Source organism: Drosophila serrata, unplaced genomic scaffold, assembly GCF_035046125.1.
Source record: "Drosophila serrata isolate PLE 108 unplaced genomic scaffold, ASM3504612v1 contig_276, whole genome shotgun sequence".
NCBI classification, from domain to species: Eukaryota; Metazoa; Arthropoda; class Insecta; order Diptera; family Drosophilidae; genus Drosophila; species Drosophila serrata.
The window spans coordinates 160,904-183,620 of NW_028257174.1; the positions used below are offsets into that span (position 1 = coordinate 160,904).

A 22,717-nucleotide genomic window follows, 5' to 3' on the forward strand; every position below is an offset into this window, starting at 1 on the left:
ATCCGCGGCAGCTGGTCACACTGACGTTATTAACATTTTACATTTTACATTATACACGTTTACAGAACCGTTTTACACGAGTAAAGATAATTCAAAAAAGTACCGGGCTTTATCTTAAATTTGATGAAAATCTCTTAGAAACTGAAAAAGTTATAATTATTAATTGTTTTAATTTTAATTTTTTTTCTGTTGTCTTTTTTTATAACGGATCTGTCTCTCTTTTTGTGTTGAAGCAGCTTGCAACACTGGTGCAAACTTCAAAAAAGATTGCAGTCGCTCATCGCTAGGAATAACTGATAAAAACGTTCAGTGCTTTTGCTTTTATGTCAATAAAACAATAAGAACTTAAAGAAAAAAAGTCTGAGCAATGCCGGTAAGTTGGGAGGAGTCCCAGTAAGATGAGTAATTATTCTGATTAATTGTATTCCTTTACATATAGGCCTACCACTCGGAAATCGTAGAGTTCCATGGAACAGTGGGCAATATGGCAATTTTACCATTACGCACCCAAGTCCGGGGACCAGCGCCGAACGTTGATATAGCCAACGATATCATCGATGAATCATTGTACTATTGGAAATCAAATATATTCTTTAGTACATACGAAGTTAAGGTTGGTATTTTGAAGAATATAGTTTACAGTGGAGAACAATTTTTATATGAAAAAATGTACTTGAAAAAAATGTTATGCAGAAAAGTGAAAAGTAAAAAAATTATACAGAATAATGGGTTGAAAATATATGCAAATTTAATATTTGTTTAATAATAATAATAACCGAAATAGTAGAGTATTTTAGGGATTTAAGCTTAGCCACTTTATGTATTACTTTTATCTTAGCTTTTCTTATCTCTAAACTCTAAAAACAAATTTAAAAAAATAAATAGTGTTAGTTTTATTAATTCAAGCATTATTTATAGTTTTTAGAATTGTATTTCGTATGTGCAAAATTTAATCAAAGTGGCTAGAATGAAAAAACAGGGCTAAAATTTGTATTATTTTATTAAATATATTAGAAAAAACCTAAGAATGAAAAAATATATATATTTAATTCCTTAAAAGGCTATAGTTAGCCACAAAATTTGAATTTGAGTCCTCTAATTAATTGTTTACATTCTATGCTCACGAGTCAGATTCTTAGGTAATACTGATTTAAAATTAATCAAGAATTTGAGATTCAGATTTCTAAGCCTCAATCTTCTTACTAAAAAAAACTCCATAAAAATTATAATAAAATTTTGATTCTACTTGTAATTTAGGATAACACTTTAGTGAAGATTTTCAAGTCTCAATTAATTAATTATTAATTATTGGAAGAACATTTTAGAATATTGCAGACGTTTTCCGGTATAACTTAATTATGTATAATAGTATTTTTTATAATATGTATTATTAATAATTATTTACTGAACTTATAGGTGTATAGTATATAGTGACCCGATTTTCTTTGTGTATTTTTTGTTTGTTTAACATTTCTTCTGCAAATCCATTTATCACCACATAATATATACTATATACTATATTTATTCCCTATCTTATCACAGTCGGAAGTGGACCGTGTTCTTATCTACATAACGTTGTATATAACCGAATGTTTGAAGCGCTTGACTCGCTGCTCAAGCAAGGCCCTGGGTCAGCAGGAGCTCTACACTCTGGCCATATCACGTTTCGATCTGCCAGGTGATCCGGGATTCCCCCTGAACTCCATATATACACGTCCCGAGGATCCGGAAAAGATGCGTCAGTACATACTCCAGTTGCGCCAAGAGACGGGTCTCCGGGTGCTCGAAAAGGTCTTCAATACGCCAGATGACAGGCCCAGCAAATGGTGGACCTGCTTTGCCAAGAAGAAGTTTATGGGAAAAAGCTTGACGGGACCGGGAATGTGAGATATCCTTCAAGGAGGAAACTAAATTTTGTGTTCAGTATCACTTATAAAAAGACTTGTTTTTTTATCGAAACCCAACAAGATTCACATTTTTATGAGCTTATTTTTTTACAAAACTTTATTACTTTAGTATTTTCAAATAAATTAAAAAAATGTAATTAAAAATGGTTAATTTCTTGGATAAAATCTTTTATTAGAATACTCATAATACAAAATAAAGTCAGCCATAAAGCAAGCTTCTTTAAAAGCACTTTTTTAGTTTAGATAATTTGCTTTTTTTTTATAGTATAACATTAAAAATTTAATAATAAAATCTATTTGTATTTGATTAAATCAATATACAGCATAAAAGTATAAGAATGTAGAGTATGTGAATGTTAAAATATTTTCTGAGTTTAAAAGAACTTTGCACATTAAACTTACAGCAAACTTTTGAGGGTTTAATTAAAGCTAATTGATATAACAATTACAAAATATATATATTTGACTTAAAAGCATTACACAGATTATTATTATTATTAATGCCCAGTTTTAAAATCATTTATTAAAATTGTTTTCTTTTTTTTTTGTTTGCAAATCAATAATAGTTCTCATTTTTCTCTTCTTTTTTGAAAGCCAATTAACAATTCATTTAAACATAAACAAATGCACAGCTTAAAACTAATAACAACAAATAGAAAAAAAAATATGTAGGAATGAAAAAAATACAAAATATATATATAGTACAAACTAGCCTTAGAATTAACAGTAGAGCGTGGCAACGCATTCACATACAGTAAGCATTCGGTGACAGACAGCATTATTTACACACAGACAAAAAAAAAAGGAATAATAACTTATATCCTAAAACCTATTTGAACTCCTTGACAATCTCCACAATCGATTGATATGTTCCGGTCACAATACCCAATACGGCCACCGTCAGGATGGCAATGTTTTTGATATAAGAAAACACTCCCAATCCTTTGGGCACCTGGGCACGGATCACGAAATCGATCAGCACCGGGATCACAAAGGCCAAACAGGTGGAGCACAAGGCACCGATCAGTGATATGAACAGATTTAGTTTGGGAACGACCAGCGCAACGCCAACTGAAAGTAGAGGGATATAGAGATATAGGAATTAATATAGGATAAAAAATGTAAATTCAAAAAGATGTTTTAACCTTTAATGCATTGGTTTTTAATATTTTGAATTTTTAACATATCAAATAATAAGGTATTTTTGAAACTTCCTTTTGATATGCATCCATAAAGGGATAAAGAACATTCCAAAAAGTTCTATCAATGTTTTAACTTTTAATGTATTTGTTTTTACTATTTAAATATCAGAATATATAAAATCTTAAGGTATTTTTGAAACTATGTCGTATATAATATCAAAAACTTTCTTTTGATATGCATCCATATTTGGAAACGAAATAAAGAACAGTTTTTGAAGTAAATATAAATATTGTATCATAAAATGATATATTCTTGTATACTTCAAAGTATTATATATCAAACTTTATGATATTTTCTATACGTATTTCTTGTAGTACCTTTAAGGCTTTATATAATTAAATTAAATAATAAATTAAGCTTAAACTCACATGTCATCATCACCATTATAAATCGCAGGCACACTTGCAAGGTTATGGGATATTTTTGGGCACAATTGTTGCTCCTCTTTAGTGGTGGCCAAATGATCTTAATCATCACAAAGAATTGAATGGGATAGCCCAAGAAGACGCCCAAAGCAGCAACAACTTTCACCACCTGCGAAAAACTATAGAAAGAGAATTTAAATTAAATTTAATGAATAAATAAGTAATAATTAATGAGAAACTCACACTTCCTCTACCACCAGATTCAGCGTTATACTTCCGGCCACATCCTCGCCCCATCGCACATAGCTCACAAAACCCGTGAAGATAAACAGGGCCGTGGTTAAGAACATCGTAGAGTTAAGGACCCCAAATCGGCTGCTAAAGTCCTCCGGTTTCCTCATCGAATTCCTCAGTGGCAGGATCAGAGCAATCCCCTCGTAGGAGAACAGAGCAGTGCCGAAGAACAACGCCAACTGGGATCCATTGGTGAAGAGATTCCTCTCCGAGATCGATGGCATGGGGCCATCCGAGAAGGCAATCGTTAACGTGGAGATCAGGCCAAAGAGTAGAGCCACATTGGCGAAGGCAGACACTGGCGAAATATACTTCAAATTGGTCATCAGCGAAGGTATCATGGCTGGAAGCAAGGTGATCAGCATCGCCATGCTCATGCTGATGTCAATGCCATTCTGGTGGAAAACCTAAAAGATTGAGGAGAATTTCATTTATATTTAATTAGGAAAACTTCAATATATATTGTATATTTCACCTGATGCAGATTCTCCGTGATGAACACAAAGTAAATGGCACAGAATCCAAACTGGGTGACACAGAGGAACATCTCCACAACGAGCTTCATGAATCGCGACATTCGTCTCAAGGGCCTTGGTCCATATTCGAAGCACTTTTCCACTGTCTCCGGATAATCGAGGAAATCCACTCCCGGCGTTCGTTCCACGGCTAAAACAGACCCCCGTATAAGCATCCGTTCGCAATGGACGCACATCACCGCAATGATGGGCAGCAGGATGGTGGCACCAGCCAATCCTCCATTCTTGAAGCAATCTCCCATGGCAAAGAGTCCTGCTCCAACGCTTCCCTTGAACAGATGCGTGGCTGCCTCCAAGGCGCTGGTCTCGTGACCACGTCGCTTTACCGCTCCACCGCCATTCTCCTCATCGCCGGTGCCAGCCTCCTGCTGCTTCTCCAGATTCTTGTCCAGCTTAATGCTGGTGATCTCCAGTGTCCTGCCCATGTCGCCACCTGATTCTCCGGATTCTATAGCCTTTAGTTCGTTGCGTTGCTGCTGCTGGTGTTGCTTCTGCGGGATTAAATGGAAAATTTTCAAAACTCGAAACTTGGGCTTTTGGATGTGCTCTCTCTCCCTTTGGGGTTCCTGGGCTACTGTTTCGGCGAAAGCTTTAACGGTACTTGCGGCGGTGGAGAGATTTACCGGTCGAAGAACCAAAAATAAACCCCTTAGCTTTAAGTCTCTCTTGATCTCTTGTGCCTCTCTCTTTCCAAAAATGTTATAGGTTTTAACCCTAGAAAGCTCAGCCTTTAGATTTGGTTTAAGTATTTATAATTACTAAAATTTAATAATAAATAATTTTCAAAAATGTAGAAGGATAATTTAATACTTTTTTAATAATGATCTATTTTAAGGAAATAAGGGATTTATAAAAGGATAATTATAATTATTTAAAGAATAAATAAGGAAGTTTCGAAAATAAATACAATTAACCCCATAAAAATTAATAATAATAAATAATAATACTATTATATTTTTCACAGAAATATTCCAACAGTTTAGGCATATTTTGTACTCTGCTTTTATTAAATACTAAATATTAAATATTATTTTAATCAAATTATTATAAAGGCTTTTCCCCAAACCTACAGAAATTGGTTAAAACCAGAAACACCTTCAATCATACATAAATATTTCATTCATAGAAATGGCTAGAGCATTGAAAACATGTTAATTAATTCAATTAGGTAGCACTGAATGCTAATTGAATTTATTTAATTCATTAATTCTGATAGAGCATTTCGATTAGTTTCATATCAATGTCAGAGACCTCATAAAAGATGAGTAAAGTATGAAGGAAATTTAAACAAGAAAATAAACTAATATCAGTAAGCCGAAATTTATATACTCTTGCAGTTTAAAATAAAATTAAAAGATCGTGTCAAAGATATTTGAATTTTTTGAATGGATTTTTATAGTAATTTTATATGACAAAATCAAATTTTTAAAAATTCATAACTAAGCCAAAAATGCATTAATTTTAATTCGGAAAGAAGTTCTATGTTAGTTTTTATTAGATTAATAAATCTGCATACCCAAAGTAAAATTAAAAAAAATGAAAATTTTTGCAATTTTTTTTAAATTCTAAAGATGTAAAAATAACGATAAAATATCGGAAAATTTTGAAAAAAATAAATTTTTGTCGGACATAGCTAGATCGATCCGGCTTTTCATGCTGATCAAGAATATATATGATTTATAGGGTCGGAAATGACTCCTTCACTTAGTTTTAGGCTTCTAACTAAAATTATAATACCCAGAAAGGGTATAAAAAGGTGATACAATTAGAATACTAAACACACTATAACAAATTAAAAAATTAACATAATATAAATATAATAAATGTAATAAATAAACAGTACAGAAATGAATAAATCAAATGCTTATTGCTAGTTATAGAAATAATAATTAGAGTCAGAGACAACAAAAAAATAAACTATAACTAAAAAGAAAACACTTTTAGCAAACCGGGAAGTCTCTCTCTCTTTCTCTATCACTATCTCTGTCTCAATTAACCCGTCAAGGCCATAACACTCAATTATTCAAACTATTCGAATGGCATGAGTTGGCTTCAAGTGACGCCACAAATTCCACAGCCTTTAGCCAATCGGTTGCACATTTAAATCCATCGGATAGATAAGCACTACGACTAAGGTGTGTGATTACCGATTGATAAATATATGTGTATATATATATATGATATGTCGCGGATAAATATATATTGCAGTGTGTCCGGTGTCAGATATCGGAGAATATAGGACCGTTCGCGGCAAGAACTCAAGTCAGACTCAATGCTCGAGTTGGCCAACAGAAGCGAATAGCAAAAATCGAGTACAGAAAATAGTAAAATAGCAAAATGGCAAACTATAGCGAGGCAAAAATTTGAAAAGCAAAATAATTAAAAAGCGATCGTGGGCGATGGGTGTATGTGTGAGTGTTCTGAGTGTTCTGAGTGTCTCTCTACCCAGAGGTAGTGCAGCGAAAAAGTGCATAGCATAGTTAACCCCATGCACCGGATACACGTACTATACTTTATGGTTTATTTTTCACTACTGATAGTAATTAAGGGTTTTTTAAGTTCTAAATAAAATATATAAGTTGAAACCATAATAATCGAGCATTTTTACTACACATTACTGCCATGTATTGAAAATTAAAAGAAAAAATTGAAATCTACATCTTTAAAAAAATTTTAATTAATCTTTTTTTTTATCGATATTTTTCGATATTTTAAAGAATTTGAAGGACTCCAATGATCTTTAAAAAAAACTTTATATACGATATAAAAGGATAAGAAAAGAGTGAGATATTTTTGTGCAAATATCACTGTGCATATATACTCGATATATATCTAAAAAAATTTAATCTAAATTTAAAAGAACATCAATAAATTCATAGAAATGTTACCATTTTTTAAGAACCCCTCGGGCAAGTTTAGTGTTAAGAAGCGGGGGTGATAGCTTTGTATTCACTATTATTATAGAAAATGTATACTTTTGCAAGCTGAATCAATCACTTTCGCTTAAATCATATTAGAATTATTCACACAGGTGTGGAAAACAGCTTTTTAAATACATTAAACCGAGTGGGAGACATAGCAGGAAGCCAGTCATCGATAAACGAACGATTGGGGAGAATCTATATCAAATTAATAATATGATATATAGTCATTTAGTCATTCTAGTTCTCAAAAATAAAACAAAAAATTTTAACTTAGGGTACAAATTAAGCGAAAATAATTTAGTTTCCACTGAGCACGTAGTTTTTGATATCCCAAGAATTCAGTTTCAACTTTAAACTTAAAGAATTTGTTCTTAATAATCAAATACATATTCGTGTTATGAAGCATTTTTAAAATTAATTCTATATTATAAATAAATAAAAACTAAATACACATAAAAATTCCCTTAAGCCTAAATTCTTTTCACAGTATATAAATTTATAACTCAGAAGATCACGATTACAGATTTTATCAAGAGTGTGATTAATGCAAATTAATGTAGTTAATTGTTGCACGTGTAACTGGAAAACTAGAATTAAATCTAACTTAAGTAAAAGTAATTACTATATATAAAACAGACTAAAATAGATATACATTTATGGTCAGAAAAATTAATGAAATGAAAATGAAAACCATTTGTTGCAACGACAGATGTTTATGGCCACTAAAATGTTTGCGTTTCTTCGTTAATTTTTATTTTCACAGTATTTGAATCACAGACAAATAAAAATCCAGCCTTTACTGTCTGTAAAAATGGCAATTTGTATTTTATGCAAGCATTTCCATGTCCATTAACTGATGTAATTAAATTGGGTTTAACTATTTACTATTTACAATTACTGCCAAAATATCTCAATTCGCGTTGTTTTGTTTTCAAATAAACAAAACGTTCGCGTTTTAATTAGTTTTTTCACTATTATCTATGGTTAATAAAAAATGTTACAACTTAATTAGAAAACTGAAAGGGTAGCCAAAGTTATAATACCCTTGATGGGTTTTTAATGAAGAATATTGGGTTTAAAATATTAAATTAAATTTTGTTTTATGTTATAATTAAATTGGTTTGATATTTTAAAGAGATTATGGATTAATTCCTATAACATATTTTTAAAACTATAAAAAAAGAGTATAAGAAACCTGACAATAAATTGTAGAATAATTAAATGTATATTGATATCTCTCACGTTATTTGAATAATGTCACTTACTATGTGTTTATATATAATTTACTCATTAATTTATTTTTACAAAAATTAATCTCATGCTATTATTTATATATAATTATATTATATTATTTATTTCAAGCTAGAACCCTGAACTTTGTTTATAATTTCGATATGAAATTCATTTTTCCAAAGATTGTTGACCAATTATGGGCTACATGAATGTTGTCATTTCTCTCATTCAAAAGTTAGTTCATTTATTTATTTATTTTTCCCACTGAGACTGCGTCACAACAATTATACTACACTGGGAGAAAAATTAAAAAATTAAACCAGGCATTCCGTTCCAGCAGGAAGTGGTTTAATCGAGTTCAAGGATCCGGTTGCGTTTTGGAATTTGGCTTTCAACGAAATGTGGAATTTCCTGGCACGTGCCCTGCCATCGAATCGAATTTTTTGTCGTACAATAAAAAATGCAAAAATAAAAATATTAAAAATAAAATGTAAAGCGCACCGCATTCGTGATCGTTACACCTGCTCTCGGCCCCCTTTGCTGCCATTAAGAACGCATGGAAATTTACCGCCTTGATTGAAGAAGCGCCAGTTAAATGCAATTCACGGAACGGAATCAAAATTTCCCCCGTCCGGAGCTGCATCTCACTTCTGCCAATCAATAACGACCAAATCAATAGGCCAGGGAACGAACCGATCTTGTCCAGCGATCGATTGATCGATGTTTACGGAATTCAGCAATTGGATTATGTAAGGTTACTGCGAACAACAAATATCACTGAGATTCATAACAAAAACAAACAGGGGCGTCGTTAGGATAACAAAGTATATGAATTGTTAAAAAATATTCATATATTTAATATAATTTTTATAGATTTTAAATATTAAATAGTAACAACTTTTTCATAAAGGCAACAGATATAAAACTCTAGACTTAAAGTCTCTGTCACTAGGAAGTTATTTATAGTCCTTTGTTGACTTTAAAAATATTGTATTAAGTCTTTTGAAATATTTATTTAAAAATAAGTAAACTTAAAAGAAACAACGAATTTTTAGAGCTTCTTTGAGTGAATTATACATTGCATTAAATAAAACATTTTCGATTAATTATTCAAGTTTTAATGTTTCCCTATGGATCAGCTTTACTCTAGAGGTGTCACTTTATATTTCAATTTTCAGATCTTCATTGTCAATTTAATATTAAATAATAGAAATATTTAATAATTCATAGTATTTAGTCACACTATATATATTAAATGAAACCCCCTTGGGAGGCACGTCCCAGTTTTCCGGTATGCATATCTCAAGACATCGATTCCATGCAGTTCCATCGTTGAAGTTGAAGGTCAATACCGAAACGATTTCGATTGGATTGATTTGCTTCGACTGGAATCGGATCGGATCGATTTGGATCGAATCAGATGGGATTAGATTAGATTAGTGTAATTGCCGTACATGGAGAAAGAGAACAAGATTAACCAGTTTTCGCTAGATGAAAACGAAAGTTAGAGTGTATATATGCACATGGCAAACTATTTGTGGATTCTTATTACGGTTTTGACGATTTAATTCGAATCGGGGTCAATGTTAATGCTAATTCGGAGTATTAATTCAATTTTGTTAAACACGTTTCGCCACATAATTAGTATTCACATCATATTTTATGACAAAACAATGAAGATTTCGCATTGAAGTTGAAGTTTAATTACCTTAGCTGGATGCGATAAGACGAGCAGCGAAGGGCGGTGATATGATGGCCAGTTTAAGTAGATACCATGAGAAGAGCAGATGAGGTGAGATGAGGTGAGATGAGGTGAGATGGTGTGACGTCATAGTTCCAAATATCCATATGCCTATTTTTGTATTGAGCTGAGCTTAAGTGGCACCCATGAGAATCGCAGAGGAGGGCGGTCGAATTTTTTCATAGTCCGGAATCTGCATAGGCCTCCTTTGGTATTTAGCTGGGCTGACGTGGCATCCATGAGATGAGCAGATGAGGGTGATAATATGCATCGTCATAGTCCGGAATCTCCATAGGCATCCATGAGATGAGTAGATGAAGGCGAAGGCGTGACGTCATAGGAATCTTCATAGCCAAATTTTGGTTTTCAGCTGAGCTTAAGTGGCACCCATGAGAATCGCAGAGGAGGGCGGTAGTATATTTTCATAGACCAAAATCTCCATAGGCCTCCTTTGGTATCCAGCCGAGATGAAGTGGCATCCATGAGATGAGCAGATGAGCAGATGAGGGTGATAATATGCATCGTCATAGTCCGGAATCTCCATAGGCATCCATGAGATGAGTCGATGAGGGCGAAGGCGTGACGTCATAGGAATCTTCATAGCCATATTTTGATATTCAGCTGAGCTTAAGTGGCACCCATGAGAATCGCAGAGGAGGGCGGTAGAATTTTTTCATAGTCCGGAATCTGCATAGGCCTCCTTTGGTATCCAGCCGAGATGAAGTGGCATCCATGAGATGAGCAGATGAGGGTGATAATATGCATCGTCATAATCCAGAATCTCCATAGGCCTCCTTTGGAATTCAACTAGGCTGACGTGGCATCCATGAGATGAGTAGATGAGGGCGAAGGCGTGACGTCATAGGAATATTCATAGCCCTATTTTAATATTCAGCTGAGCTTAAGTGGCACCCATGAGAATCGCAGAGGAGGGCGGTAGAATTTTTTCATAGTCCGGAATCTGCATAGGCCTCCTTTGGTATCCAGCCGAGATGAAGTGGCATCCATGAGATGAGCAGATGAGGGTGATAATATGCATCGTCATAGTCCGGAATCTCCATAGGCATCCATGAGATGAGTAGATGAGGGTGAAGGCGTGACGTCATAGGAATCTTCATAGCCATATTTTGGTTTTCAGCTGAGCTTAAGTGGCACCCATGAGAATCGCAGAGGAGGGCGGTAGTATATTTTCATAGACCAAAATCTCCATAGGCCTCCTTTGGTATCCAGCCGAGATGAAGTGGCATCCATGAGATGAGCAGATGAGCAGATGAGGGTGATAATATGCATCGTCATAGTCCGGAATCTCCATAGGCATCCATGAGATGAGTAGATGAGGGTGAAGGCGTGACGTCATAGGAATCTTCATAGCCATATTTTGGTTTTCAGCTGAGCTTAAGTGGCACCCATGAGAATCGCAGAGGAGGGCGGTAGTATTTTTTCATAGACCAAAATCTCCATAGGCCTCCTTTGGTATCCAGCCGAGATGAAGTGGCATCCATGAGATGAGCAGATGAGCAGATGAGGGTGATAATATGCATCGTCATAGTCCGGAATCTCCATAGGCATCCATGAGATGAGTCGATGAGGGCGAAGGCGTGACGTCATAGGAATCTTCATAGCCATATTTTGATATTCAGCTGAGCTTAAGTGGCACCCATGAGAATCGCAGAGGAGGGCGGTAGTATTTTTTCATAGACCGAAATCTCCATAAGCCTCCTTTGGTATCCAGCCGAGATGAAGTGGCATCCATGAGATGAGCAGATGAGGGGATAATATGCATCGTCATAGTCCGGAATCTCCATAGGCATCCATGAGATGAGTAGATGAAGGCGAAGGCGTGACGTCATAGGAATCTTCATAGCCATATTTTGGTTTTCAGCTGAGCTTAAGTGGCACCCATGAGAATCGCAGAGGAGGGCGGTAGTATTTTTTCATAGACCGAAATCTCCATAGGCCTCCTTTGGTATCCAGCCGAGATGAAGTGGCATCCATGAGATGAGCAGATGAGGGGATAATATGCATCGTCATAGTCCGGAATCTCCATAGGCATCCATGAGATGAGTAGATGAGGGCGAAGGCGTGACGTCATAGGAATCTTCATAGCCATATATTGGTTTTCAGCTGAGCTTAAGTGGCACCCATGAGAATCGCAGAGGAGGGCGATATTATTAGAGCCCTCCTCTGCGATTCTCATACATGCCACTTAAGCACGCCTGGGTACCATGATAATAAAAGTGAAAAGTGAAATTGTGACGTCACAACTAGGAATCTCCAACGGCCTCCGCAGCGCTTCTCATGTTATGCACTTCATCTTACGTGGCTATTCGGTGCTTGTCATAAAATTATAATTGAGACTGTAAGTTAATTTAAATGTAACCAATTATCATCCCAATTATATACATATATCAATTTATGTCAAGTGACGTCAAAACAAACGTCCCATTGTTTATTCTCACTTAATATCGATAAAAAAATAATCAATTATAATAAGTAAAATGCGCTTCACGCTCACTAAAGACACAATACAAGGCACTTAAAAATATACACTCCATTATTTTCCATACGGAATAAATTCGCATATTCATAAATATATATATTCTTTAGTTAGTTATGTCAATTTGTTAGGGATAAATATTAAAAACCTGCTCATTTTGGGTATATAAATGATGATCATGGTGGCACATGGGATTATGGATGATACTGATGCGAATCTATATTAATTCATATAAAATGTTTTATATAGATAATATCTTTCTTTTTCAATGTCCTGTGCTGTCTCTGTGATGTCTTTCTCTTTGGCAACCTTAATGAACCTCAGATATTTATGGCTTTGTTTATTTCTTCTTAGCCTGATAATGATCCTGATGCTATTCCATGTGATGATCCTGATTGTGTTCCTGATGATAATCCCTTGCTGAAGACCTGGAGCTTCATCCTTGGCTACTCCATCTAGTGCACCTCCTCTTCCCCAAAGTGCTTGATAATCTGCTTGAGGCTCTCGTAGGATCCCGTGAAGAAGCCCAACAGTGCCAGCACCAAGATGACCAAGTTCTTCACACAAATCAAAACTCCAGGCCCCTTATTGGGCTCACTCCTTGCTATCAACTCGATGACGGGCGGAAAGACCAAGGCCAAGGCCGTCGAACAGAGAGCTCCAATCAATGAGATGAAGAGTCCCAAAGCCGGAACCAGCTCAGCAATCGCAACTGCAGGATTTCTTTGTATCAGAAACAGATCTTCACTGGTTCGATCTTTCCCATTACTTACGCGTAATGAGCACCATGAAGGTGCGAAAGCCCAGCTCACCGGGCAAGGATCGTCCTTCGATGCGGCACATTTGCTTCACACTGGGCCACATAATCTGAATGGCCACAAAGAATTGGAGGGGATAACCCAAGAGGACTCCGGTGGAGACCATCATCTTGACTGTCTGGGCCAGACTATGTAGATGAAAAACAGGACTTTGAGATGCCAAACCGAATGTATAAAACTCCAAACTCCACTCACATGGTGTTCCCTAAATTGAGGGTTAGACTGCCGCCCACCTGTTCGCCCCATTTCATGTAACCCACGGATCCGGCAAACATGAACATTACGGTGACAAGGAACATGCCCACATTGAGCACACCGAGAGTACTCTCAAACTGGCGTGGCTTGCGCATGGAATTCTTCAGCGGCATCACCAGGGCGATGCCTTCGAAGGCAAAGATGGCGGTGCCGAAGAAGAGAGCCAGCTTGGGGCCATTCGTCCAGAGGGCGCGTTCCCTAATCTCCGGTAATCCATCCCTGAGTGCATAATACAGGGTAATGCCCAGGCCAAGGACCATACAAACATTGGCAAACAGCGACACGGGAGTGAGCCACTTGAGGTTTGTGATCAGACAGCTGAGGAGGACGGGAACAAAGGCCATCAGCATCACCAGATGGACATCCATGCCAATGTCATAGGCTTTCAGGATCTTCGCAGAAAAAAAACACGTAATTCCAGGTAGTCACGATAACATTTCATCCTCCTGCTTTCAACTCACACACTCACCTGTTTCAGATTCGTGCTGATGAATACAAAGTAGATGCAACAGAAACCCAGTTGGGTCACACATATGAATACATTCACCAGACGACCCATGGTCCTTGACCAACTCCTCAGCTTGGATGGACCATTCTCGAAGCATCGCTCCACGGTCACGGCATAATCCGAACACACTGCCTCCCCACGGAGGTCACGCATCTTCTTGGAGCAGGTTATCAGGACATGCTGGCAGTGGATGCATACCATCGCTATCACCATGGTCAGGATTGGAGCTACCACTAGGCCACCGTTTTTGAAGGCATCACCCATGGCAAATAAACCGGGTCCAAGGTTTCCCTTGAACAGATGCACAATCGTCTCCAGGTAGCTTGAACAACACATTTTGACAGGTGAGGTGCGGGTTCCCTTTTATGTTAGTTTAAGTGATTTGGATTTGGGTTAAAGCTGGGATTCAGGAGCGAATTTAGATTTGATATGGGATTTTATCAACCCTTCATGGGGTTTGGGTTTCATTTGATTATTAGTAGGTTTTCCAATATTGGGAAGGGATTAAAGCTGGGATTATGAAGCCAAGTTATTTGTCAATCCTTCAAAAGTAAATTTTGGGGGTTTATGTTTTAAGGATAAACTGGGCTAGCAGTTGATTTCCTCGGTAGTTAATTAGTATCGATCGATGATTAGTAGGTTTTCCGATGTTTGAATAGGTTAAAGTTGGGATTCAGGAGCGGAGTTAGATTGGATAAGGGTTTGGGTTTAATTTGATTATTAGTAGATTTTCCAATTTCGGGAAGGGATTAAAGCTGGGATCATGAGGTCAAGTTAGGTGGGGGAAGCTTGCTTTCATCGCAGTTCTTTTGTTAATCCTTTGGGAGTTTAGGTTTAAGGAGTTGATTTCCTTGTTAGTTAATTAGTATCAATCGATGATTAGTAGATCGATTACTAGATTTTCCGATGTTTGAATAGGTTAAAGTTGGGATTCAGGAGCGGAGTTTTAGATTGGATAAGGGTTTGGGTTTAATTTGATTATTAGGATTTATTGATTTTGGGAAGGGATTAAAGCTGGGATCATGAGGTCAAGTTAGTTGGGGGAAGCTTGCTTTCATTGTAGTTCATTTGTTAATCCTTTATAAGTAAATTTGGGGGTTTAGGTTTAAGGAGTTGATTTCCTTGGTAGTTAATTAGTATCAATCGATGATTAGTAGATTTTCCGATGTTTGAATAGATTAAAGTTGGGATTCAGAAGCGGAGTTAGATCAGGTACAGGATTTCAGGGTTATATGTTGACTTTGGGGATCATAAGATGAAATTATAGATGGTATTAAGTTGCATTGTATATACAGTTTGAGATGTAATTCAGTTTTTTTGTAACTAAACTAATTGTTAGTTTATAGATTAGATAAATAATTGATTGTTGATACGATATTGCATGGATATTAAGGGGTCTTCAGGTAATTCGATGTGATAGAACATGGTTATTAAAGGGTTATCCGTGTTATAGGCCATGCAGGTTAGTGGGTATAATGATTAGTAGTAGGTTTATTGGTTAATAGGTTTGTTGGTTAGTGGGTTTATTGGTTATCAAGTTTGTTGATAAGTAGGTTTGGAGGTTGTTTCTGGGTTATCCAATGTCAGGCAGGAGATGGATGGAACACAGTTACAATTTATTATTAAAGCCATGCAGGTTAGTAGTTTTAAGGTTAGTTAAGGTTAGGAAGTAGGATATTTGGTGTTTAGGGTTATCCAATGAAGGGTTTGCATTTGGTTAAATGTTTTACAATCACATTTAAATTAATCTCATGCCTTTCCTTAATATATGTTAGTGTTTAACCATTAGTAATACTTCTTGTAATCATTATATATCATGGCTGTATCAAGGATACCTTGTGGGTGGATGATAAGCCTCATCGTGTGCCTCCTTGCGATTGGACTTGTCTGTGCCATTAAGATCTCCTCGGCCTGCTTCCGCTGATTCCTGATTCTTGGCCACCGGATGACCTTGATGTGGCTGAGATGGCGTCTATGGTGTGATTATTGCAATTCCAAAAGAAACAAAAACAAAGGCTTAAAAATAACATTGTTTCACTTGATTTGCTATCTCTCCCTCAGTCAACCTTTTGTCGGCTGATTTTCAATTGCCTTGAATGCTCTTCAGGTTGTCAATCTTCATGATCAAAAACTGGAAAAGCGGAGAGGATCTTATCGAAAACGGGGGGAATCACAGATCACAGATCTCGCGTGCATACCTAAATAAATGTATATGTTATATACATATATATGTATATATGCTATTATAAATCCCACTGTGGGATTTCCAACTGATCAAACCGGATGGAAAAGTTTCAAAGATATGAATAGTTGAAGGAGAGCTATAAATTATATCATGACAGTGACTAAATCAGAGCCAATTAAACGGATTCATAAAAGCCAAATCAAGCACTATCATCACTAGACTAGCTGATGTATCTATTCAAACAATACTATAATATATGCTATAGTATAGATAGAGATATAGATATAGATAGATGTCGACGGCTAGATAAGTGGCCTTTCGATGTGACACCCGAACGTCTGCCAAACCAGACGGAAAGTTAGAAGGGACAGACTATATAGACTATATCTATAGGTATATCACGTGTGTCTACGGTTCAATAGGTTTAATTGAAAATTCTAGAGATAACAACACTTGTAATTGTTTTAAATTATATTCGTTCAATATATTTGATAGTTCTGGAATTTAGTCTAGACTTAAATGAACTCTAAATAAAATACCTTCTAACCAGAATATATAAATTAATATATACCTGATAGCTAAAACCCTAAAATCCCCCATTGACTTCGATTTCCATTAAACGTGCTTTATTATATGATCTTCCGGTTCATCATATAATAAATATTATTTGCCATTGTAATTTATGAACAGCAAAAAACTCACGTCCATTGAAAACATCGCTATCGTTGGAAGTTATAACTGAAGGAATATATATATATATGATATATAATGTGTAAATTGAGATGGATGGGAGCTGTGATTTATGGGCCACTTCAATGTACCACTTCAGGTACCCATCTGTGTTGCCAGCCACTATATAGTCATAGTTTATAGAGTAGTATGTCTCTCAGGATCTACTCGTATCCCCTAAGTTGAGATAAGGAAACCCATTGAATATCAAGTGTTATAAATAATGAGTGAACTTATCGAAAAATTTGATTTTGCTTTCGCTGCTAAACATTTTCGAGTCTCGTTTCCGCTTTTCAAATATGTACTTTTGTTAAGATTACTGTCCCACATGTCGTATACGCAATATATACTGGAGGACATGGCGCCGTTGACGTATACGTAATATACATTTATATATATATATATATATATATATTTTTTTTCAGTGTTGAAACCTTGTGTAAATCCAGACAATGATTTTTGTTTGGTTTTCATTTTTCATAGCGCTTATCGGCAGCCAAAAGCAGTTAAAACAAAGTATAAATTATTATTATCGTGCACTAGAAACGAGAGTGGGTACTTTGATTATGGAAATATGTGGGTTCTTGAGTTTTGTAATTAATGGAAAATATTTTTTTGCCTGCTGTAGAGATGGAAGATTAAACTATGGGATTTTTTGTTATCTAAAAAAATGTTTTTAAGGGTCTGGAAAATTACTAAATTAATTTAACTGAGCTTACTTTTTGACCTTTGCTTAAATTAAAACATTTTTCTGAGCCTTATAATTTAAAATACAAGTTTTAATTTAATATTTGAACAGAATTTAAATAGAAAAACTTGAAAATTGTATTGTAAAAAGGAATTTTATTTTGAAAATTAGAAATATAAATTAAAGTAGTCTACTTTTTGGCGTTCGCTTGGTAGAGATAGTATTGAACTCTTTTCTGAACTTTAAAATGAAGTAAACAAGTTGTAATTTAATATCTGAGCAGTAATTCATTGAGCAATTATTTAAATTACATATTTTCCACATTGAAAATATATTTCTTCCATATTATATTTATAATTTTTTAATACCCTTGATCCATAAACTATAATCTAGATTCTAGGCCAAAGTTGTACCACTAAAAATCAACATTAGTGACAGATAACACCAGATAGAACAGTCCTCAAGTGCGGGATGTACAGTACATACACTTTTCGCACCCTCCTGCCCCCTCCCCCCACCTGTCCCCTCCCTTAACCCATGGTAAACCATTGGCAAACCGTCAAGAGAGAGACAGACAGAGAAAGAGAGAGAGTCGCACTGATATTATTTATGTTCGGTCTCGTTTAGTGCTTGTTCTTTCTATATTTTTATTTTTATTCTTGTTTTTTTTTTTTTTTTGCTCTCGAATTCAACAATATCTTTGAGTGGAAAATTTTCCATGGCGTAGTTGGTGGTCAGTAGTTGAAATTCTTTACTTCGAGGGTTCACTGCACTGGACACCAGCAAGAAAAATACAAATTTCTCTTTTATGAATGTTGCCGGAAACCTGACAAGCTCGAAAGGGAACCTTAATTGGCCTTTATTGACAAAGCTTTTGTGTGTGCTTTCTTTCGAGAATAAAAATGAGTCCCTCTCCATTTCGAAATAAATACTTTTTTTAATTAATAATATGATTTTTGTAATAAAATTTCAATAAAAAGTAATTTAAAAAGATTTTTATTCATATTTTAGAGATGCCAAGAAGCTGCTGTTGAAGCAATCTCTTCATGATCTTTTGTAAATTTTTTTTAAATGGTAAAAATTACCATACAAAGTTAAAATCCCAAGTATTTCCAATTAATAACTTAATTATATTTAAACTTTTCCTAATATTATTTTTAAAATATTTATATTTTATGTTCGGTATGTTTAGAATATATTTTCTTGATAAATCAAACCAATCTGTCTGAATAAAATGATTTTTTATCAATAAAAACTACCGTAAACATTGAAAATTAAATGTAATTTCCATTCTTAATTCAATTATATTTCCCATTTAAATTATTCAAGTGCTAAACTATACATATATAAGATTTAATAGCGCTAAAGAGTCTGGGTGTAGAACAAGTTCTAACCTTGATCAAATAAATACAAATAAATTTCCACTTTGCCTCATTTGCATTTTAGACGCTTGGAAAAAAAATGGTAAAAATAAAAAAATCGCAATGTAATAGGTAATTCTCTCAGGCGTAAAATAAGTGAGTAAAAAATGCCAGAGGTGTGGCTTGTAAAAGGGGTTTTTGTTATTTTTTTGTTTTTGGTTTCATCAAAGACCGTAAATCATTGGCATTAATCTTCATTGACGATAAGTGGCAATAAGCCCATAAATCCAGGCCTAAAGATAAGCAGGAATTTCGCATTAATCGAGTCAATTTTTTTTCATTAACGAAAGTTAATGGTATCAATATGCGATTTTTGGGGAAAATGCAACATACCAAATATACTATATACTAATATATAATATATATTTTGTATATTTAATATAAATACTAAGGAGGTCTTATTCAATTTTTGATCTTTACAGAACCCAAGAACATTTAAAATGTTTCTTTAAATTTTCTAATATTAAATTATATCATCAAATTTTTATATCTTTTTATGATGTAATTATTTATATAGTACTTGGTTTATTTTTATGCATACCTGTATGATTTTATGATACATTTATGCTTATGCTTATTAAAAATCAAAAGCCTTTATATGGTTTTCTTAAAAATGCATTGGTAATATTTTACCAAAAGTGAAAAGCAGTTAATTTTTTAATTTAGCTTTTAATTAAATGTAAATTAAAATCTAAACAGCTTTTAAAACATTTTTTAGAGATTTATAAGCTCAAAGTTCTATCATTAATCATAGGATTAATTTTCATTACGTATACGTAATATCTGGAAATAATTAAAAAATAATGTATAATTCAAAGCTGAATCATTTCCCTTGATTTTTCTCTATTTATTATTGTTATTGAGCTTGAGCTTGAATTATTTTTGTTGAACATACACTGAAAACTCGTTTTTACTTCCAACAAAAAAATAAACAGAAAGATATATACACACATGTGTGTGTAGCCCCGAAAATGCGTCGAAATTTTTGGGCTCATTTTTCTTGTTTTGTTTATTTCGGTTTCACTTTTTTCCCCCCAAATTTTTTTTTGTCATCTTGTTTTGGTCTTTTTTTTTAAGGCATGTGTCTTAAGTTTAACGCTTGCAATTAAAATACACACCTCGGCATCCATTTTGTTGTTGGGGCTTCTTCTGTGTCGTTGACGTTGTTGTTGCTTTTATCTTTTATTGTTGTTGTCAAAGAACTCGGTCAAAGCACGAGACCAAAATTAAGCAAAAACAAAAATCAAATAACAACAAAAAATAAACCAAAATAAAGTGAGAAAGAATCAAGAAAATTTGTTCGTCTCTCGATCTTAATGATTTATTTGCGTAGCCTGCATTTGGCCGGTACTCCTGTTGTTTCTCTTGGCGTCTTTTTTTTATTTATAATTATTTGATGATGCGGCTAAATTTGTGTACTTTTTTAAGCATTCGACGATCTGCTGATTTGCTGTGTGTTAATCGCTCCACGAAAAATTCAAGACTGACGACCGGCGAAGCGTCCACAATCGTCACTCGGTTTTGCTGGTCGAGAGAGGTGGAATGGACACTCAGCAAAAAAGTAAGTGTTTCCAAGAACTAATCTTTGATCAAACACTTTAAAAAATAATCTATATATATAGAGTAAACATAAATACCAAATTAATTTAATATAAATATACTTAAACATCTATTATCAAGTTATTCAAAAATATATAATAAAATCTATCCTTCAATATTCCAAAATATATTCAAATATATATAACAAAAAATGTTGTAACGCTTGAAGGAGTCATTTCCGAACCTATAAACCATATATATTCTTGATCAGCATAAAAAGTCGAGTCGATCTAGCCATCTCAGGCGGAAAAAAATATTTTGAAAAATTTGTTCAAATTCTTATAAGGGGTTACTTCGCTTAAATTGTGAAAAATTGATACAAATTTTAATATATTTTACATTTCAAATTTAATATGCAGATTTATTAATCTTGTAAAAACTAACATAAAACAGTTTTCCGAATAAAAATTCATGCTTTTTTAGCTTAGTTATAATGGTTCATTTTCTTACCTATTCTTAAACATATAATATATATATTTATATATAATTTAAATTGAAGCATCTATTTATTTCGAGTGTAAAGAGTGGAAGAGAGCATCTGCCTTCTTTTGCCGCCCACTTAATCTCTCTCCCTCTCGCTCTTGCTCTTGCTGTCGATCTCGCTCTACCACTTGTTGGTGGCTCATTACAGAAATATTTCTAAGAATGCCTGGGGAGAGCGACAGCTGACCGATCAGCTGTTTTCCCATTAACTTCTTTGATCACCACCCACCACCCCACACTCTCTCTCTATCTCTTTCACTCGCTGCCTCTTCCATGAATGAGTTTGCCCAGTTGCCGTAACACGCCACAGGTGGCGCTGTGAATGGAGCCAATTAATGAATGGAAAAATAATAAGTATTAAAAGATAGCGAATAAGTGCTTTGCTAATTAATTAACAACGCCTTAAGCAGGGCGTCTTGTACAAAACGAAACTTAGTTCGCAAAACTAGGTGAGTTATAAAAGGAAGCTTGAGCTTAGTGCAGGGAAGTTTTAATTAGCTTAAGGAACAAATTTAAACTTAATTTAAATAAAAAGAAATACAACAAATTAATAAACTCATTAGTATTAGTTTACTGGGGATATATATTAAAATTTTTATATACAGGGTATTCTCTTAGTCGTTTTTAGGCCCTCCAAATATGAGAATATCTTTAATTAAACGTTTAATTTCTGGCTTTTATTAATATTAATTTGTATAAAAATAAAAATACAATAAAATGCATAGGCGGCTTGAATCAAAAGACTGTCAATAATAAAACGTACACTTGAAATAAACAATTCTTATATATAAGATTGAAAAATTGTGAATGAAATATCATTTATAATATATAATATTATATTACTACATATATTATATTATATTACTATAATATTATATTACTATATTATATTACTATTACTATTATATTACTCTTACCATTAAATTACTATAAAAACAATATAAATATTTATTTTCGATTAAAAAATTACGAATGAAAAGTTCATAGACATCTATAATTATATATTATTTTATATTTTTATAAAAATGTAATAATAATAATAGTTTAAGGTAATCTTTTCCTACCTTACTACACAAAATTAAGAATTCCATTTCCTGTTTTCTTTTAAGAACTACCACTTCCTTGTTCTTTTTTGTTTTATTTTATTTCTTATATATTTCTAAAAAAATATTACATTTTATTCTACAAAATTGTATATATTTTAAATCCGAAATACGATTCTAAAAATCATCAAATGCTGCCTTTCGGCACACCAAAGTATTCTATTCGACAATCATTTAATTAAAAGCGGGCATAGACCTCAAATATATATTTATATATATTTATATGTA

General features: G+C 34.1%; 3 protein-coding genes and 1 long non-coding RNA gene across 7 annotated transcripts; 1 reads left to right on the forward strand and 3 right to left on the reverse strand.

The window, feature by feature from the left end:
- The first annotated feature begins 218 nt into the window (after positions 1 to 218).
- Positions 219 to 2,051, forward strand: Arpc3B (Actin-related protein 2/3 complex, subunit 3B). Its single transcript, XM_020947345.2, has 3 exons — positions 219 to 373; positions 440 to 613; positions 1,543 to 2,051. The coding sequence occupies exons 1-3, from the start codon at positions 368 to 370 to the stop codon at positions 1,885 to 1,887; spliced, it is 525 nt and encodes a 174-aa protein (XP_020803004.1). The 5' UTR covers positions 219 to 367; the 3' UTR covers positions 1,888 to 2,051.
- Positions 2,052 to 2,058: 7 nt separating this feature from the next.
- Positions 2,059 to 6,619, reverse strand: LOC110179703 (proton-coupled amino acid transporter-like protein acs). 2 transcript variants are annotated; one of them, XM_086835255.1, is made up of 5 exons: positions 6,453 to 6,619; positions 4,245 to 4,796; positions 3,719 to 4,176; positions 3,479 to 3,654; positions 2,059 to 2,978 (listed from the first exon to the last, which is right to left on the reverse strand). In XM_086835255.1, exons 2-5 carry the CDS (start codon positions 4,728 to 4,730, stop codon positions 2,737 to 2,739), a joined length of 1,362 nt encoding a protein of 453 aa, XP_086691381.1. In that variant the 5' UTR covers positions 4,731 to 4,796; positions 6,453 to 6,619; the 3' UTR covers positions 2,059 to 2,736. The 2 variants fall into 2 exon arrangements, with proteins under 2 accessions (XP_086691381.1, XP_020802971.2); XM_020947312.2 differs by lacking the exon at positions 6,453 to 6,619 and having other exon boundaries at positions 4,245 to 4,806.
- Positions 6,620 to 8,689: 2,070 nt separating this feature from the next.
- On the reverse strand, positions 8,690 to 10,857 carry LOC110179727 (uncharacterized). Its single transcript, XR_002319414.2, has 2 exons — positions 8,984 to 10,857; positions 8,690 to 8,885 (listed from the first exon to the last, which is right to left on the reverse strand). It is a non-coding gene; the product is annotated as an uncharacterized LOC110179727 (long non-coding RNA).
- A 1,758-nt stretch (positions 10,858 to 12,615) lies between these two features.
- On the reverse strand, positions 12,616 to 20,837 carry LOC110179723 (proton-coupled amino acid transporter 1). 3 transcript variants are annotated; one of them, XM_086835259.1, is made up of 6 exons: positions 20,423 to 20,837; positions 16,117 to 16,253; positions 14,243 to 14,603; positions 13,714 to 14,165; positions 13,474 to 13,646; positions 12,616 to 13,412 (listed from the first exon to the last, which is right to left on the reverse strand). In XM_086835259.1, exons 1-6 carry the CDS (start codon positions 20,432 to 20,434, stop codon positions 13,156 to 13,158), a joined length of 1,392 nt encoding a protein of 463 aa, XP_086691385.1. In that variant the 5' UTR covers positions 20,435 to 20,837; the 3' UTR covers positions 12,616 to 13,155. The 3 variants fall into 3 exon arrangements, with proteins under 3 accessions (XP_086691385.1, XP_020803001.2, XP_086691386.1); XM_020947342.2 differs by having other exon boundaries at positions 16,117 to 16,241; positions 20,423 to 20,789; XM_086835260.1 differs by having other exon boundaries at positions 14,243 to 15,520; positions 20,423 to 20,789.
- Positions 20,838 to 22,717: the final 1,880 nt, after the last annotated feature.

What these genes read in the sequence shown, in the direction of transcription:
- Arpc3B (XM_020947345.2), top strand. An exon ending in TTAGTACATACGAAGTTAAG is followed by an intron (nt 614 to 1,542) that starts GTTGGTATTTTG and finishes ATCTTATCACAG; the next exon opens with TCGGAAGTGGACCGTGTTCT.
- LOC110179703 (XM_086835255.1), bottom strand. Translation starts at nt 4,730, where the DNA reads ATGGGCAGGACACTGGAGATCACCAGCATTAAGCTGGACAAGAATCTG. An exon ending in TCACGGAGAATCTGCATCAG is followed by an intron (nt 4,177 to 4,244) that starts GTGAAATATACA and finishes TCAATCTTTTAG; the next exon opens with GTTTTCCACCAGAATGGCAT. An exon ending in TATAATGGTGATGATGACAT is followed by an intron (nt 2,979 to 3,478) that starts GTGAGTTTAAGC and finishes CTCTACTTTCAG; the next exon opens with TTGGCGTTGCGCTGGTCGTT.
- LOC110179723 (XM_086835259.1), bottom strand. An exon ending in TCAGCACGAATCTGAAACAG is followed by an intron (nt 14,166 to 14,242) that starts GTGAGTGTGTGA and finishes TTTTCTGCGAAG; the next exon opens with ATCCTGAAAGCCTATGACAT. An exon ending in CTCAATTTAGGGAACACCAT is followed by an intron (nt 13,647 to 13,713) that starts GTGAGTGGAGTT and finishes TCATCTACATAG; the next exon opens with TCTGGCCCAGACAGTCAAGA.